An 18,267-nucleotide genomic window follows, 5' to 3' on the forward strand; every position below is an offset into this window, starting at 1 on the left:
TATATTATTATTTCTAGAGTCATCACTTTCCCACACTGGTAATAATACTGCTATAAGAAATAATGGGCAGGTCAGGCCGTTTTATAATATGGAAAAGGTTTCAATATTTTAATATGCTACTCTATAATTTCGACTAATTGTTTTATTATGCCCATTTAATGTCGGTTATGGTATATTTTATTAATGTTTGCTACATTAATTATATGTTTTAATTAGTTAAATGTATGCAATATTTATACGGTTATTTTTTTAAAGATGAAATAAGGATAGTAAAAGATGGACAATTTGGAAGCGAAACAGTAGACGGCTGGTCCGGCTTAGTGGGTGAAGTTCTAAAGAAGGTAAGTTTAGTTATAATTGATATTAAATAACTTAATAGCATAAATAATTTTGTTTTATCCTTTTCCTATGGATTCTCCTTTAATAAGAAATCAGGTTGCTTAGAAAAAATCTATAAACTGTACATTAAAATAATTAATTATTGTCAAACCAAACAGAGCAATGCGCGTTAATAAACTTAATTTCTTCGCTTATTAAATAAATTTATTAGTATATCATATTTCTTTTCAATATTGATACGTTAATTAATTGAACTACCAATGACATTTAACAATGGAACATATTATTAAGTATCTTTTGTTGTGATGCTTGATTCCAATATATTTTTTTCTCCGTTTTAATTCCATTCCAATTTATGATAACGTTATTGAACAATATTAATTACAAGAAAGATTAACTAGCTTTGGAATTGTATTTGTTTATTAATATTATATTAAACATATATTTTGTATTTTAATACAAATTGTAAACATGGTATTTAAACATCATCAAACAATATTGTACCAAATGCGTATCTACTTTCATAATTTATTAGCATAAAATATTCCAGCTACATAAAACTAGTGATGCTAAGAGCTTATACGTAAATAATAAATTAAACTGAAAGCGTGTTCAAAGAAGCTAAAAACATTTGTGTTAAAGTGTAGCAGTTTTTCTTAGATGTGATGATCAAAGAAAAATATCAGGATCCGATTTGTAAGGGAGGGATAAAGTGTTTTATTCTATTAAGCAGTGGAGTACAAAGGCTCGCCTTCGGGGGTGTGTGGTTTGCAGTGCATTAAATGCCTCAATACTTTGGTTAACAATTTAACTTTCTTTTGTATTTCGAGTGAATAACGATCGGGATATGTCTCTTTTATTTTATTGTGTCTTCGGACACTTTAGTACCTTTTATTCAGTATTTAAACATAGATTTAAAATAAGAAGTAGTCTGATAGAAATGAATCATCAATTTCTAATGTTGTATTTAAAGTTTCGAAAAATAAATTGGTTAAAAGCGTATTAAAAGTAGTTTGGAAAAAACAATATTCCGAACAACACAAAACGGATTTTTCCCGGGGCATGAATTGGACGGCTTGTCCGGGAAAAATAGTTTATCTTCCATCCTATAAAGTCAGTTATGCTTTTGTTGTATTGCGTACGATGTGTCTGTGAAGGCTTTGATTATTTGCAACACTGGCCAAAAATGGGAAGCGTTTCGTTTTATTCACAAGCAATATTCTATGAAATTGTTTAGCTAATAAAAAAGAGCGTGCACGCACACGTATCAGAACTAAAACTTCCTTGGCGAGATTCAAAGATACCAAAATCGTCGCCTTACTCCATAACGTGACGGTATTACCATATTATGTAGGTATGCCATTGCTCAACGCGCCTAAAGAAGTTTCACGTCCATAACACGCGGGATTTATGAAATATAGACATGTAAAACGACTTGTAAAATACTTGAAGAAGCGTCTTGCATGTGTAATTAGATGCAGTGACAACCTCTCAGGGCTTAAATAAGATGAGTTCTCAAGAGGAGTATGATACATAAATAGGGTAATTATAACTCTGCTGTTAGCTACATATGAGGAAACTTTCGTAATATCCATATTTTTTTAAGATGTGTTAGTTATACACTGTTTTAGGAAAGAATGAAACACAATGCCAATTAAATAATTAATTTAATTCCTCTATTTTTGTTTTATAATGTCTGCATTATTTAAAATTAGACAACAAATATCTACGGCCTACTTACATTATTTGAAAATGAAGCCAAACCCCAACTTACCAAAATCCTGCTTACTCCTTCGCTCAGTTCCACGTATTAATACTATCCTACAACATACCCTATTAGTTGTGATGCTGGTTTAAAAATATGTATGTTTATCGATTAACTCCACAGGAAGCAGACTTGGCCTTAGCACCATTAGCCATAACATCTGTAAGGGAGCGTGTGGTGGATTTCACTGAACCATTCCTGTCTGTAGAAAATCCGATTATACAAACAAAGACGCCTAAGCAGCTCTCCGATACATTCAGCTTTTTACGGCCTTTGTCTAAGGAAATATGGGTAAGTATACATTATTTGGCTAATGTAATAAATACGTAATGTGCTTTGATTTTATTTAAGCTGGATAATGTAGTAGAAGTAAAAGGAATTATTAAGGTAGATTCTATTTATTTAAGACATTCTTGGAAGTTGGAACGTGTAGCGTATTAACGTACATATTTTTATTTGCAATAAATATTGTAACGCTTTAACTTAAGTTTATTAGTCTAATGAGCAAGAAGTGCCTTTTTGGATTTTTTAATAAAGTCTGGGAGTCGCGATTTTTCTTTCTTAATCCTTATCTCTTTTTTATTTACTAGACTATTACAGTATCTTAAGGTATCCGGTATCAGCGTTCTGACCATCATTTTTCTTTTTGTCATTGCGTACTAAGACCCCTGTAGAACCGCCATCCTGTTACAAATGACCCACAAAATTTACGCCAATTCTAACTATGTTTTGATAACATAGTTATCATCACTAACTTCACACACGTTTTCTGTTCTTTTTCTCTCGAAATTCAAGCGTCAAATAGTGTTCAAGTCACAAGCATTTGAGCTTTTAGAAGTGGCTGCGCTCTTCGAATTCAAACAGTGTCTCGATAAAATGCTGTTTAAACGTGAATGTTATTATAGCAGGTCTTGAGCACAACGTCGAGATACACACTGACTTATGGACTTTAGTTTCTTTAGATATTTTGTTACCATTCTATGGTACGATTGCCTTGATCGAAGAATAAGTTTTAGTGTAGGATATTGGGTGTATATTTAATATACCGGTCCATAATATATTACGCTATAAAATAGATGGCTTGAAAGGTTAAAAGGTCTTAGAAGGACAGATAGATTTCTATAGTAACATATTTTTTTCATCCATACCTATTATTTTATTGGTTATATAATTTAATTAAATTTCGTCCGATATTTTTGAAAAATAATACTTGGAGCTTGCAAAGTATTTTCAGTAAATATGCATGAGATAAGTGTGTAATATTTATGTATCGTGGACAACGAAGATATTATTTTTCTTTTGACAATACCACCCAATTTCGACCCACGTCAACAATTGCGGTGATGTCAAGCATCTGTTTAATAATTGTGGATTTTCATTATCCTGTCATCTGCAGCACAATAGATTGCTTCCTCATTGATGGTTATGTTGGTAAAATGCTTTTACAAACATCAACCTGTGGACAAGTCTTAATTATGAAATTTGAAATGCATGTTTACAGCTAGGAAATTTGGTTTGCAGTTTAGTATACTCTACATTAATTTACTACCTATTATATATAATCATGTAAGATACCTACTCGTGTAAAAAAACACGTATTTTATATCCAGGTAACAATATCAAATAAGGCTTACTTTTACATTCGTTCAAATAACAATTTAAAAGGTTAAAGATTTTCTAATCTTTAACCTTTTAAAATGTTATTTCAGCGTTTTATGTTTGACACGAAATATAAGATTTTAGATTTCGTTTCCCTAATAAGTCTAGCAAATGTAATAAATTTCAATAAATATAAGTCCTTTATATGTTTTTATTACTACAAGTTTTTTATTACCATTTTATAATGTGTCTACTTATATTCGCGTAGGTGAGCTCCTGTCGTAGTTAAATTTTGATGCAACATGTAAAATATTGTAAATTAATTAAGCTTTCTCTTAACTCCTCAATGGATCAATGCTTTGATAAAAAAAGTCAACAATATAAAACCTTAATTCGCATACAGTAAAGTTGAATTTTGAACTATTTCTATTATTTCTAGCTCTGTGTGCTATTCAGCTTCTTCGCGGTGAGCATAGTTCTGTTCTTGGTGTCAAGATTTTCACCGCACGAGTGGAAATCGGTATCTATATCTGATACCCAATTGGATCATCCTGTCAGCAGTACTAATGAGGTAATTACTTTTAAATATATGAAGATATTATTTAGTTGTGTAACTAAATTGTACATACAATTATTGATAATTTCACGTCTTCTTATTGATATACTTAGATTATAAGTCTAATAATTAAGTAAGCCTTTTGACATTTTTTTAAATATTATTCCGGAACCTTTGTTAGGAAATTTTCTAATTTCTCCTTCTTTTGAATCCTTATTTATTTATTTTTTATGTTCAAGACTAGATTTCGCAATATATTGGTTGGTTTATTAGAAAGGCTTTCTGTCTTTGGCTAAGAAGGTCGATTTTTAACCGACTTCAAAAAAAAGGAGGAGGTTATCAATTCGGCCGGTATGTTTTTTTTTTTATGTATGTACACCGATTACTCCGAGGTTTCTGAACCGATTTACGTGATTCTTTTTTTGTTCGATGCGGGATGGTGTCGAATTGGTCCCATAAAAATTTTATTCGGATAGGCCTAGTAGTTTTTATTTTATGAGCATTTTTGTCTGTATTTGTAAATGTTGCAAGTGCAAGTTTGAAGTCGGTTGTTTTTAACGCAGTTATCACTTGTCCTTTATGTGATAGTAAACTCCTCTTCAGTACTACATAGCAAGTATTGCTTACTTGCTACTTACTACTGTACCGTGTATATTATATTGTAAAGAACACTACGTCGTAAATTAAAATCAAAAGATACTATGGCCATTGGTCATATCATTTGATATAAAATTCGTTCATGATTTGTTCAGTTTTAAGAATAAATTATGGTATTTCATGGTTGAAATTCCTTTCAGATTATCTTGCATAATGAATTTAGCATTTGGAATTCGTTCTGGTTCTCTCTGGGATCATTTATGCAACAAGGCAGTGACGTTGTACCGAGGTAAGATTTCTTATGAAAATATTTTTAATTTTCTTCGTCTTGAGCTCGACTTTCTGCAAATAAACAAATTCATCTGAAATTGTTTTCATATTTTGCTTGAAAGTCAAATATGGATAGCATCGATGTTCCGACTTTACAAAAGGATAGACAATCCATACTAATATTATAAATGCGAATGTAACTCTGTCTGTCTGTCTGTTACTCAATCACGCCTTAACTACTGAACCAATTTGCATGAAATTTGGTATAGAGATATTTTGATACCCGAGAAAGGACATAGGATAGGTTTTATACCGGAAATCCTACGGGAACGGGTTTTTCTTTGAAAATGCGGGCGAAGCCGCGGGCGGAAAGCTAGTATTATATAAACCGAACCATGATTGAAAATAGAATTTTCATAAAACCCTGTGACAGCTAGTAAATATTTCCTCTATTTTAAACAACCTAGTGTACAGAGAATGCATAAAGTTTGAGATTACCTTTAGATTAAAGATTCAAGGAATACTGGGTCTAGTGAATTTTAAGCATTGCGGTCAATATCGTTTCTAAGAGAATATATTAAATTCCTTGTCTCGAGTTAAATCGTGCTTACAATGCAATATTGTTTCCGTAAAGTAGTTTACACGCAATCCGATATTGGAAAATGGTTCATCTTATATTCCATACATTTTACATACTATCAACATAATATTTGAGTAAGAATAAAAGACAAAGCATTGTTTTAATACTACACTGAAAGTGAAAGATTGAGAAATTTATTGATGTTTCTTTGTTGTAGCAAATTAATACGTTCACATGTTATCATCATGGTGTCACAATTATAATTAGGTAATCTACTAATATTAACAATAATTAAATATAACCAAAGCAGCCTCGTTGAAATAGTATTCATTTTGTTATAAAATGCTTACCTGTGATAAACGTGGTTTATAAAACCTATGACGGTTGATATTAGAAAATGTCAAATTACTAACTAATATTACTAATAGAGCTTTTTTTAAATATAACTGTAATATATAGGGTCGTTTGATACTGCCAAACATTTCTTATCTCATTTAATAATTATCCGACTACATCCAGATAATTTTTCGCTAATCGTACTGGTACAGTTTGCTTTATCCATGGTTCCAGCTTTGATATTGCATATTTGATATTACCTCTAAACTGTATAAAATTTTCATTTAATAACAATATTGATACCTTCAATGTAATGAATTAATATTTACTGAGGAATATAATATTATGTATTTCTGCAAATGTAGCTATTTTATTTAATAAGATGTCACAAGTTTGTTTAAAAGTATAAAGAAAATAAATAATACTTATCTGAACACTTTATTATAACAACAGTAACATGTAAATAAAAAGAAAGTGTTCATAGTAATATTGTTAAAAGCTTTCTATTTAATGCAAGATATCATTTTTGTAGAGTTCTAAGCAGTTTTATAAATTAAACTACATCTGTAACTATTCGTTAATTTTAGTTTGGTCAGCAATTAACTTTCGCTCATTAGTATTTTTAGATGGTGGGTTAATAGTATCCCAATTAATTTCATTAAATGAAAATACTGCAAATATCATACGTTTTTATATGCACGTAGCATGTATGCACGTGCATATCGTCTGGAGAAGCACCTTATAAAGAATGTGAAATGCATAATTTGAAATCTTTTTTTTTTATTTATGGATGAATGGTGTGGTTGTTTGTATACAAATTATGCAATGTGATTAAAGTTAATTAAAGTTTAAAGATTCGAAGAAACATAAACTTGTTAACTTTTAAAAAATATCCGCTGTAGTTTACTGTCATTCAATGTTTGAAAATGTTTATTTTTTTAACTACACACAAAGTGAGTCTTCTTAGAAAATTCTTATAACAAGTTAAAAATAGGTACCGCCAACATATAGACGATTTCTTACAAATGATTTTCCATTTAGAAGGGAATTTTTATTTTTGTAAAATAATGTTATTCAGCAAGTTCTCAGAGCAAGATGAGATCTCTTTATGACATGCATTTTGTTGGTTTTAGTTTTTAACTTCTGTGAGTAACTTTTAACGTTCGTAGATTATGAAGAAGTCTGATTACTTTTCCATTTAAAAGCCCTATAAGTGTGTTTTGAAGTGACACTTCTTTAGGCGCGTTGAGAGTAAAATTTTGAAGGTTGCGTCATGGCAATGGTATCTTTGAATCTTTCCTAAGAAGTTTCACTTCTGACACGCCTCGAAAGTAAAAAAAGAAATTTAAACTTAAAATATTAGATACGGCAAATATTGCAATAATACAAGATATTATCTTCATTTTTTATTTAGCTATAAAACAATTTTAATAATAGCTTATTATTACACACTCATAGGGCTAATTTTTGTAAGCAAATGGATTAATTTATAATAATTTTAAAGCACATTTCAATAAATAAACAAGCAGCTCATTCCTCCATATAAATTTTGTTCTTCTAAATACCACCGATCCCCTACTATTTTCTCTAACGAATGTCTCTTTCAGATCGCTCTCTGGAAGAATAGTGGGCACTGTCTGGTGGTTCTTTGCCCTCATCCTTGTGTGTTCGTACACAGCGAACCTCGCCGCATATCTCATTATTGAAAGAATCTCGGAGCCAGCCCAATTTCTCACCTACAGCTCGAAGATCAATTTCGAAGTAAGATTGCACTATTACAATAAAAGGTAACAATTATGTCATGTGCGCTGAGCGATGCCACGGCGAGTGTTATGTACTATTGTTTTCAAATTATAACGGTAATGTGTTGAATAATGAATTTTTATGGTCATTGCTTATTGATTAAATTTTACTTGATTCCATTGTAACTCTTATATACAATTATTATTTATCAAAACTTTACAATCATATACTCATCACGACATCATTGTTATTGCCTATGAATTCGACCCATCACTATATTATTATTATTATAATTTCATGACCACATGGTTTTCGCCTACTTACCGTATCATCTCTTCTCTGATCGCTTAAACAAACTTATACTTATGCAAATTAATACAAACTGATTGAGATTAGTACAGTTTACATTAATTATTATTAGAACAGCAGCATCCCCTTTTCAATTTAGAACGAATACTATAATTTTTATCGTAGGTACTGTCTACAAGTCACGCTATATTTTCAGAGTCAGTTCCTACCAAACAACGATCTAGTGAAGGACCCGGAGGTGGCCAACGATCCCCCATACACGATTGACAGCCGCTATGAACGCTCCTGTCTGACACCGCCCATTTGCAGATACAAGCACGTTGACTTCGGGATTGCTCTGCCCAGGGGATCTAATATGAAGTGAGTTATATGTACTATAGTATCAAATCTAGTATGTGTGTGTGTAATTAATATGATGCACGTACATTAGCTAGGGAATCTAAAGGTGTGTGTGATTTGCCTTGATTTTGATTAGTAGTTGTTAGTACACTCATAAGAGGCCCGTCATGACCCAACAGTGGGAACTTATGTGGGCTGATGACGATGATGACATATATGTATAATACGGCAGTATACTGCAGTATTTACTACTGTGTGTGTAATTTTGTTTTGTTTATATGATGAAGGGTGGTGATTTGAGAAATTAGTTTATGTGCTACAATAATAGCAAGAGAATCTAAAGGTGTTTGTGTGCATGTGTGATTTTGTTAAGTTTATAAGGATCAACGACGAAAGGGAAAGTAATAATATGTAGTGAGTTATATTTTAACACAATACGACCTATATGTAAACAAGTGTATGATTTGTGATAATTGTTATTAGTTTTGAAGTCGGTTAAAAAAATATAATCCTATCAGTGTTATTAATAGACACACACACAGCACACTGCGTCAGGTAACCTGATCGTTACAATTACAAACGATATACCATTGCTTTAAAGTTTAAATTAAAAATAAAACTGATTGGCTGAACGGTAGAAGAATATCGAATTATTCATCAATTATTTAGGTTTACAAAACGGCGAGCAAAAAAAAAACAAACAATGCGGTATTTTATTTAATCAATCCCGACGCTCCATACCCAACGTTTTGATGTTATTTGACGTCCTCATGCATGACGCATTGATTAAAACCGACGATAGCAAAGCAATATTTCAAAAGAGTAAACAGCCCGATATATTCTTGAAAATCAATTCACTTGATTAATGTTTGCCGGCGCTAAAAATAATCGTGTTTTGATCGTTGCCCGATAAATGATGCAATTATATTATAAAGGCATTATTAGCACAAAAAGTCTTGCAATGAGACACGCGCTTTGACCAGTCTTGCATACGCTATTGCTCGTCAAAGCCATGCTAACGGTAACGGGGAAACGAGATTGAAAAATGTATTAAAATGAACTAGACTTTCAGATTTTGCTTTAAAAGCATATTAGGGGTTTGTTTGTGCGGCCTGCGTGATTATGTGGTCGCGTTGTTTCAATGCTGTATTCATAATATTAAATGCCGCTGCAATTTAGAAATTAAAATGCTTTTTATCATAAATTCGTTTTAAACGCAATTTTTCCAGGAATGTGTGGTGGTCTTCTTTATAGACTAGAGTGGACTATGCATTTTTATTTTCATAAAAAGCCTCGTCCACAAATTTAACCTATGGTACCTACTAAGTACAACGATATTATTAAAATTGAGATGTACTGTTGGAAAAAGAAAACACAAAATACACATAACATTTTCTACACTCAAAATAACCAAAATGATCCAGCTGGGAAGATACTCAAGCAGTATATTATGTAAAAATATGAGTGTATTTCTTCGCCTAGTTTGCTATCAGGATGAAATCGTTCTATGAGGTAATTCCCCGTTGAATACTGAATGGTCGTAAATTTACATGGGCCGTCAGGACAAAATGAGCCTTCAGCATTTCGAATTTACACACCCCATTTTTATGATACCGCGATTTGCGAACGTGATTTTTAACAACAAGTTAAAATTTACATTTTATAACAGACAGCTGTGGTTTTATGATAGCTCGAATCGCTGGGGAAGTTTATTGGATGTACGATATAGCATTTTTACGAAGGGGACGTGGTTTAAGTTTAAACTCTGGCCCGGATTTGAGACCTTGCCTGAATGAGGAATTACGTCCGCGTGAGGTAGACGGTTCCGCTGCACGGCGCTGGAGATATTAAAGTTGTAAATTCGCTCCCAGAAGAATATTTTGCGAGGATTTTTGAACTGAACAAAATGTAGTGGTTAGTTTCGCGAATCCTTTCTAATCCCGTCGTTTATTTTAGCTTTACGCTGATGGTTATGGACGGTTTCGGACTTCGTTCTCATAAAAAGGCATAACAAAAAGGTCAAATATCAGACGCGTTATCAGGTAGCTAGCGGAGAAAATTATACAAACAATAAACTTGAGATAGACTTTCTTATACATGTAATATTATCCATATATGTAAAAAGAGCTACCTTCTAAGGTCCCTGGAGTAATAAAAAGTTGAAAGTTTCACGTTCTTCGTGAATTTGATCTCGATACTAGAGACTAAGTTGCCTTCGGATTAGAGTACTTCGCTTTTATAACATGCTTCGAATTATGCGCAAAGCAAATAGCTTTTAACATAAACGAATCGAATTTAACATAAAATGTAAATGAAATTTTTTCTTTATAAATTGTGTTTGGTCGGATTTAAGATTTAAATTTGTTTTAATCGGCTGTTATTATCCTCTAAATTACTCTTTATAATCTGTTTAACGGCTGCGCAAAAGATTAGTTAATTTTTAATGGATCTGGCTTATGCTATATGGATTCCCGAATTTTATGTTGTGTACTTTCTTAATAATAGATGTAAGCAAAGAATCAAGAACAAATTATTGTACCTAATTAACTTTTTCATTTTTACGTAACGGTAGCTCATTGTAATTTTAGAAACAATAAGGATACATAATTAACGGCATGTCTTTAATAACCCAACAATTATTTAATAATTTCAGAGAATCACTGAATCTTGTCATTGTGGATCTGAAGAAGGATGGAATAATTACAAGACTCTGGCGGAAGTGGATGCTGTATATTAACAAGCCGCAATGCGAAAATAACAAAGAAAAGGTATGCGAAAACATGAAGTTTTTATTAATTTCAATTTAAAACATACCCAATTTTAAACTCAAAAAATCTAAATTGTGACAAGTTAATAAAATTTACACAAATCTTATCGTCTATTTATTAAGAACTTAATTTTAAAGATATCTTAAATTACATTTTCTTTGAATTCCAGGAATCAGAAATATCCGAAATGTCGCTGAGCCAAGTTGCTGGAATATTCTACGTGCTCGTCGGAGGCTTGGGTCTTGCCCTAGGAGTAGCCCTTCTAGAATTCTGTCACCACGGACGCAATGAAGCTGTACGAAGCAACGTGTCTCTAAGCGCTGCACTAAAAGCTAAAGCCAAGATGTCTTCCCGCTCTGATCGCAAGACGCCTCAACGTTCCCGCGACCAAGACAGACTTGGATGGAACGGAGCTGCGTTCGCTGGAGTAAGTAACAAATACATTCCTTAATTTCCTCCCGCGCACGACTGCTCCGTCAGCACAAACGAGCAATGTAAAATATGTTGACTCGATGCACGTACAACTTGAGCGACTACAAAGAGCACGTAGTACTGGGCGAGCGACCCGAGAGTTAATTAGCTTTAATGAATAGATAGGTAATGCAATATGCAGTTAACTGCACGTTAAATTGTTGTACTTGATTGAATTTGCTTGTCAATGTCATTGATTACTACGTTACAGCTGGTATAATTATGAAGTTAATTTCTTGAGTTTGAATGCAAAAGTATACACTAGAGTTATAAAGACTTCTACAAAGAACTATGTACTATATGAACTATGAATATGAACATTTATATGAAAAAGAATATGAACTATGTATAGAAAAACACAAAAATTGTTTCAACACTCAAGCACTGTAATTTGAGACTTATTTTCATTTTACTAATGTATATTTTACATTTATATATTCGTAGTACACAGACTTCCTCCTAGGACGAGAATCGGCAGGAAGCACTCATCGGAAATTGTTTTAGACATTACATTTCGTAAGTTAAGTACGGTCCGTATGAGCGTCAAATACCCAGTGAGCGTTTACCTTTTCAAGTGTATTTTCCTTTCGAAACGAGTAGACATTGAAATAAACTGTTCAATTGATATCCACTACAATAAAATACCATTGGACGTTTCTGTGTGTTGGATAACAAATGTGGAAATCCGACTTTCGAAGATAGATCTTTAGATCGTTCATAGAGTTTTTGATTTTTTTTAATATTTTCATGCAAATTGCTGGACATATTATATTAACTTCAATTTGTTTCCATGTTTGTTATAAGTCCATATTATGTACGTTACGAACAATAATCCAATAATATAATGCTCCTATGTTTGGTATTCGTGAGAAAGTCCTAAGTCTGCTTATAAATAAGTGATTGTTAATATCTTTAGTTCATCCTTTGTGTTGTTCTAATTGTCATGAATGCAAACATTTTAATATTTATATTAATCTGATTCATATTGTAAATAGTTTTTAATTCTGCTAGATTTTCATTTACAGCTTGGCTCAATTCATGTTAACCAACTTACCTATTATTCCATTTTTTTAACAACTCATAATCTAAAGGTATATTTAAAAAAATAGTGTCATTATTTATTATAAAGAAGTTGAAAGTACTTAAAGTACTTTCAGGTGTGTTCAAAATATCAATAATATTACAAGACGATAAATAGTATACGGTAGGTATTTATTATACTAACTTGTGGTCAGTAGGTCGATCCGTTGTAGAACTGACCATAGATTGATTGTGCCAATGTGTACAACCGTGTCACAGTTTAAGTACAAAGCACTCAATCACGATGCATAATTCAGACCAATTTACACTGTATTCGAAGTGAGTGATTCTTATGCACCTCTAAAACATTTCTCTCTTTGGGGTCTGAAACTTTGCTGTATTATGAAAATACGAACTTCTTCCAAATAACATAAAATTGATTAGCCAGATCAATATTGTTAGTAAAGAGCGAACAGCTGAAGTATTTTTCTCGCGTATATATTCGCGTGGCTGCTCGCTCTACGTAATAATGTTGATCTTACTGACCATTATTCTAATTTTCCAGTACTTCCCTGCTGGTAACCAGATCTCGCAGGAGGATGCTGTGCACGCGAGCTTCACGCACGTCTGATCCGAGAAGTGCGGCGTCAACAACCGCCGCCAGTCGCCGGCTAAGCAGCCGAATAATGTTGACCTCTTCCAGCTCTAAATTCTATTGTTCCATCTGTCCATTTGATTTAGCATCATTGTATCCGTGATGTGCAATTGTTATGTTTATTTCGTTTAGTAAGAAGTTTTTCTTGTATAAATCAGAATTACATCTATTTACAATTATTATTCTGTCTTCAATTGTTATTATTGCTCATTGTACAAGTAACATAAGCAATGAATTTTCACTATTATGAACTGTGAGCTGTGAGCAGTGAGCACTACTATTTTTGATATGTTTTTTTTTATGTTTTATTTTTCGTATGATAATTTCTTAAGCTATTACTTACAGTTTAATTAATGTTAAAGGGTAAACATTTGCATTCATTATGACTTAAAAATAATTATTTTAACTATATTTATAATTCCATCAATATTACAGCAAGGCAATTTTATTGTAAAAGTAAAAACATGTTTACAATAAAAATAAAATGATAAAAACTAATTTAATGCCAACAGTTTTTGCGCCCGTAAATTAAAATTTTCTGCAAAAGCTGCACCTGTCCATCTGGAAAATACTAAATATTATAGTCACTGCCATTACAAACAATTTTTTTCTTACACTTATACAGAAACCATACTCAATTTCAAATCCACTTCATAAAAATATCATTAGTTATTAATGTCTGTTAAAACTGTATACTTGGTAGTGTTTCTCATTGCGTTAGTTTAAATTAAAACATATCCTTTAGAATTTTCGAGAATTGAGGATATAAGTAAGGTGCGAACAACCGGGAAAATGAATATTTAAGGGCTCATAATATCTTAAAATAACAGAGAATTAGACGAAGAAAATACTTCGCAACACAACTTGAATGTGTATTTTTTAAAAATCATACAAAGAGACGTTCTATGGGTGTACTAATAAGTAATTACTAGGTATATTATATAGTACTTACATACGTACACACATCATTTTAGTCTTGGTAAAAAGAGCCTCAAAGTTAACATCACGAGTATTATGAAAATGTTGTCTTAGTGAAGAGCACACTGTTACGACGACGCTCTGCAATCGTATAGTATAAAGCATACTAGTCATCTTTCAAATTTAATGTTAATGTTCATCTAATTATGTTATAGAATACGTATCAATATATAATCGTTCATTAGAATAATTCATCAAAGCGTCACTCATGAGTTTTTTCACGAAATACTTAGGCAATTCCAATCAAAGTTAGTTAAAAATGTATGAAAAGTAGCAGAAAGGCGGGTCAGGTTCAATGAACAGGACTGGATTATAAAATATATTACTATTAAAAAAAGGCTTAGAAAGATGATCAGCTACATGCTCTTAAAGAAAATCTTCTTACTGGCAAGGAACAGGGGACTTGACTTTTAATGAATAAAACTCATGATAGACTCTCTTTATGTAGTAATCATGTAGCATTTAATCTATACGTAGCGTAAGTTTTAGATAGCGATAGTTTTTAGATCATTTACGATATTATATCCTTTTACGGGTTACGATCTCAATATAATATTTACTATTGGAAAAAGTTTTTGAAGAAGCCAATTTTGCAATAAAGCGCGTCACACACGGTGAAGATACTATAATATTTTTTATTACCCGAAACACTGACATAAAATTTCGGGTCATTTGTAACAGGATGGCGGTTCTACAGGGGTCTTAGTACGTAATGACAAAAAGAAAAATGATGGTCAGAACGCTGATACCGGATACCTTAAGATACTGTAATATTTTATATTAGAGAATCTTAACATAAAATATTATAGTATCTTCACCGTGTGTGACGCGCTTAAGTCTTCTAGAATAATTGTTTTGCGGCAAAACGTAGTTATTATAAGCTTCTTGTTAAACATCATTAATTGTTTTGTACCTGACTTTATGCATTTAAATTTAATAATTTTATCTTTAAATCTGTTAATAAAGCACAAACTTAGTTTATATTGTGAAACATATTTATTTCCTCGTTATTTCTCCGTTATGTTGTGTTTTGTTCTTCACAATGTTTATTAGAATATCAATCTTAAATACTTAATATAAGGTATATTATTTGAATTCCATTATAATAGTATTAAAGTATATTATGCGTTAGTTATAGATAGGATTATGATGTTCATTCCATATGTAGTCAGCCAATCATTTTTTTTCTGCTACATTTTAATAATATTGTGTGATTGAACTGGTAGTTGTTTATTGACTATTAAACAATATTAGATTTTATCTGTTCTATGCTCATGCATGATATTATAATTAATGTATTATAACAAGTTCAGTGGCTATCCATTTTTCTTTATGCCAATTTTGTTAATATTTATTCAAGTGAAGTTAGTAGTGTAGTGTGGTTATTATGTTTATAAGTAAAAAATTTTAAAGGCATAAACGCTACATACACCCCATGATTTAATAATTACACAGAGAATACAATAATATTTGTAATATTTTGGATTTAGTATTGAATTACGTATTTATGAAATTGAATGACGATTAATGCAAAAACATCTTCTTTAAATCTAGGCAAGAAATAGCGGTACTGCTATTTTCTACCACAGTTTTCTACGTAACCAATTGAATGTAAGCGAACACCATAAAAATACGTTAATACATATTATTTATTTTACACACTTACTATTACTTTATCGTCGAAAAACACCTCCGCAGTGCCAATTTTAAAATAATATCGATACCTACTGAACAATCTGTGCCAATTTTATTTAAGTAAGCTAAGATTCTTTCTTCGTAATATTTCACTTGATGTACGATTCAATTTTTATGTCGTGTATTAAAATGTGTTTTATTTACCTTCCTATGCCCCTATTCCCCATTCTATTATGTGAGAAATTACACAATTATATTATCTAATCTGTTTATAAGTTCTTTTCTAAAATAGTGTATTAAAATAAATCTTAATTAGCTTAAAAATATTTAGAGATGATAAATATGATAAAATAACAAGGTTTTTTTATTAAAAGCAAAAGCCAAAGACGCATCAACTAACTTTCATCTAAATCTCGATGAGCAATTTGTAGGAAAATAGCTGGATTGCGTACTATCATATTAAACTAAAAGTTATGATTTGTATAATAATTTAAGAGACATGATAAACAAATTAATTTAGAGAAAAATTCACTACATAATATTTTCTTAGAATGTATTTAAAATCAGCCTCAGCGACATCTATGTTATAACCACAGACTAATAATAATATACTACGTATGTTAACTATACAAATTACAACCATGCAAAATATAAATTTTTTTTAAGACTTGTGTATTACTAGCTTTCCGCCCGCGGCTTCGCCCGCGTTTTTCGTTTTCATAGTTCCCGTTCCCGTGGGATTTTCGGGATAAAACTTATCCTATGTGTTAATTCAAGTTACCATATATACGTGTGCTAAATTTCATTGTAATCTGTTCAGTAGTATTTGCGTGAAAGGGTAAAAAACACACACACATCCTCACAAACTTTCGCATTTATAATACTAGTAGGATACATATCGTCTTTGTATTAAAATTAACTCTTGCATATCCCGCCAGATAGCGTGTCTAATCAAATCAATAGATTACCCGCTTACATAACAGCGCCATCTACACAAATAGTTTAATATTGATACAAGTTATAAGGCCAGTAAAGCTAAAATTTTGTTCTAGATAAAATAGGTATCCAAAGAAGCAAAAGATGGGTCTGTTACTGAACGAAGTTTCAGGCTTGTATTGACTTAGAGTGGTATAGGTGCTAGAATATCTATAGGAAAAGTTGCATAGCGCAACTTCGTCTGAAAGTATAACTTTCAACTCTATATTTAGCCAGCTAATGCCCTTAGCACTGGTTTTAAATATGTAAACTGTAGTATATTTTAATCGTAGTATATTTTTACATGAAGCTATTTCGAAAAAATGTGTAGATGGTACACTTTATAATAGCGCACGCGCTACAAGTCTATAATATTTGGCAGATTGAAAGTATACCTATACTAGCTTTCCACCCGCGGCATCGCCCGCGCAGTCAAAGAAAAACCCGCATAGTTCCCGTTCCCGTGGGATTTCCGAGATAAAACCTATCCTATGTCCTTTCTCGGGTATCAAAATATCTCTATACCAAATTTCATGCAAATTGGTTCAGTAGTTTAGGCGTGATTGAGTAACAGACAGACAGACAGAGTTACTTTCGCATTTATAATATTAGTATGGACTATGGATTAACAATTGTTGACTGATATATTGTGTATATTGTGTGCATAATCCAACGGACTACCCTAGACGCACGATCCTACACAAAGGGCTTATATGCTAGAGGTCCTTAACCTGATGTATTGTAACCCTTGTTTGTATGCCACCCTCAAGTTAATCGCAATATTTATTGGGTTCCAGACTACAATGTCTGGTACTGATAAGGTTTTTGAATACATAGAAAGTAAACATTAATCGTATATTAAATGGATGAAAACTCAACGAAATGGATAATCATACAAAATGGTCTATGTATCTGTAAATATGTTTGAGATAGGTATTTTATAATTGTAAATTTGGCTTCTTCTGAAATATACTCAAACTCAAACATTTATTTATTCAAATAGATTCTTCAAAAGCACTTTTGAATCGTCATCTTCTTAATATATATAAATCTCGTGTCACAATGTTGTCCTCAATGGATTCCTAAACCACTTAACCGATTATAATAAAATTCGCACACCATGTGCAGTTCGATCCAACTTGAGAGATAGGATAGTTTAAACATGTAGGTACCACGGGCGAAGCCGGGGCGGACCGCTAGTTACAATATATTTTTAACATTAACCACCAAATTATAAGCAATATTATTTCCACTAGATCTTCTGTAAATGTTTGTTTTCAAAATAACCATTATCGAGTATTCATAATATATTTCAAAACTCCAATACGAAAA

The 18,267-nt window shown here is 31.8% G+C and overlaps 1 protein-coding gene across 1 annotated transcript in view; it reads left to right on the plus strand.

Annotated features, from left to right (window-relative positions):
• Positions 1 to 13,505, plus strand: part of LOC149491106 (glutamate receptor 1-like) — an 80,341-nt gene extending 66,836 nt beyond the window's left edge. The window contains exons 10-18 of the mRNA XM_089702168.1: positions 256 to 341; positions 2,228 to 2,395; positions 4,143 to 4,274; positions 5,057 to 5,145; positions 7,650 to 7,803; positions 8,291 to 8,454; positions 11,087 to 11,201; positions 11,371 to 11,628; positions 13,258 to 13,505. Coding sequence (XP_089558294.1) covers positions 256 to 341; positions 2,228 to 2,395; positions 4,143 to 4,274; positions 5,057 to 5,145; positions 7,650 to 7,803; positions 8,291 to 8,454; positions 11,087 to 11,201; positions 11,371 to 11,628; positions 13,258 to 13,323 — 1,232 coding nt within the window. The 3' untranslated portion in view covers positions 13,324 to 13,505. The remainder of the gene's footprint in view (positions 1 to 255; positions 342 to 2,227; positions 2,396 to 4,142; positions 4,275 to 5,056; positions 5,146 to 7,649; positions 7,804 to 8,290; positions 8,455 to 11,086; positions 11,202 to 11,370; positions 11,629 to 13,257) is intronic.
• The last annotated feature ends 4,762 nt before the right edge of the window (positions 13,506 to 18,267 follow it).

Source organism: Colias philodice, chromosome 1 (genome assembly GCF_061535455.1).
Source record: "Colias philodice isolate Cphi_HAF_F1 chromosome 1, ilColPhil1 Martin Lab GWU primary, whole genome shotgun sequence".
NCBI lineage: Eukaryota > Metazoa > Arthropoda > Insecta > Lepidoptera > Pieridae > Colias > Colias philodice.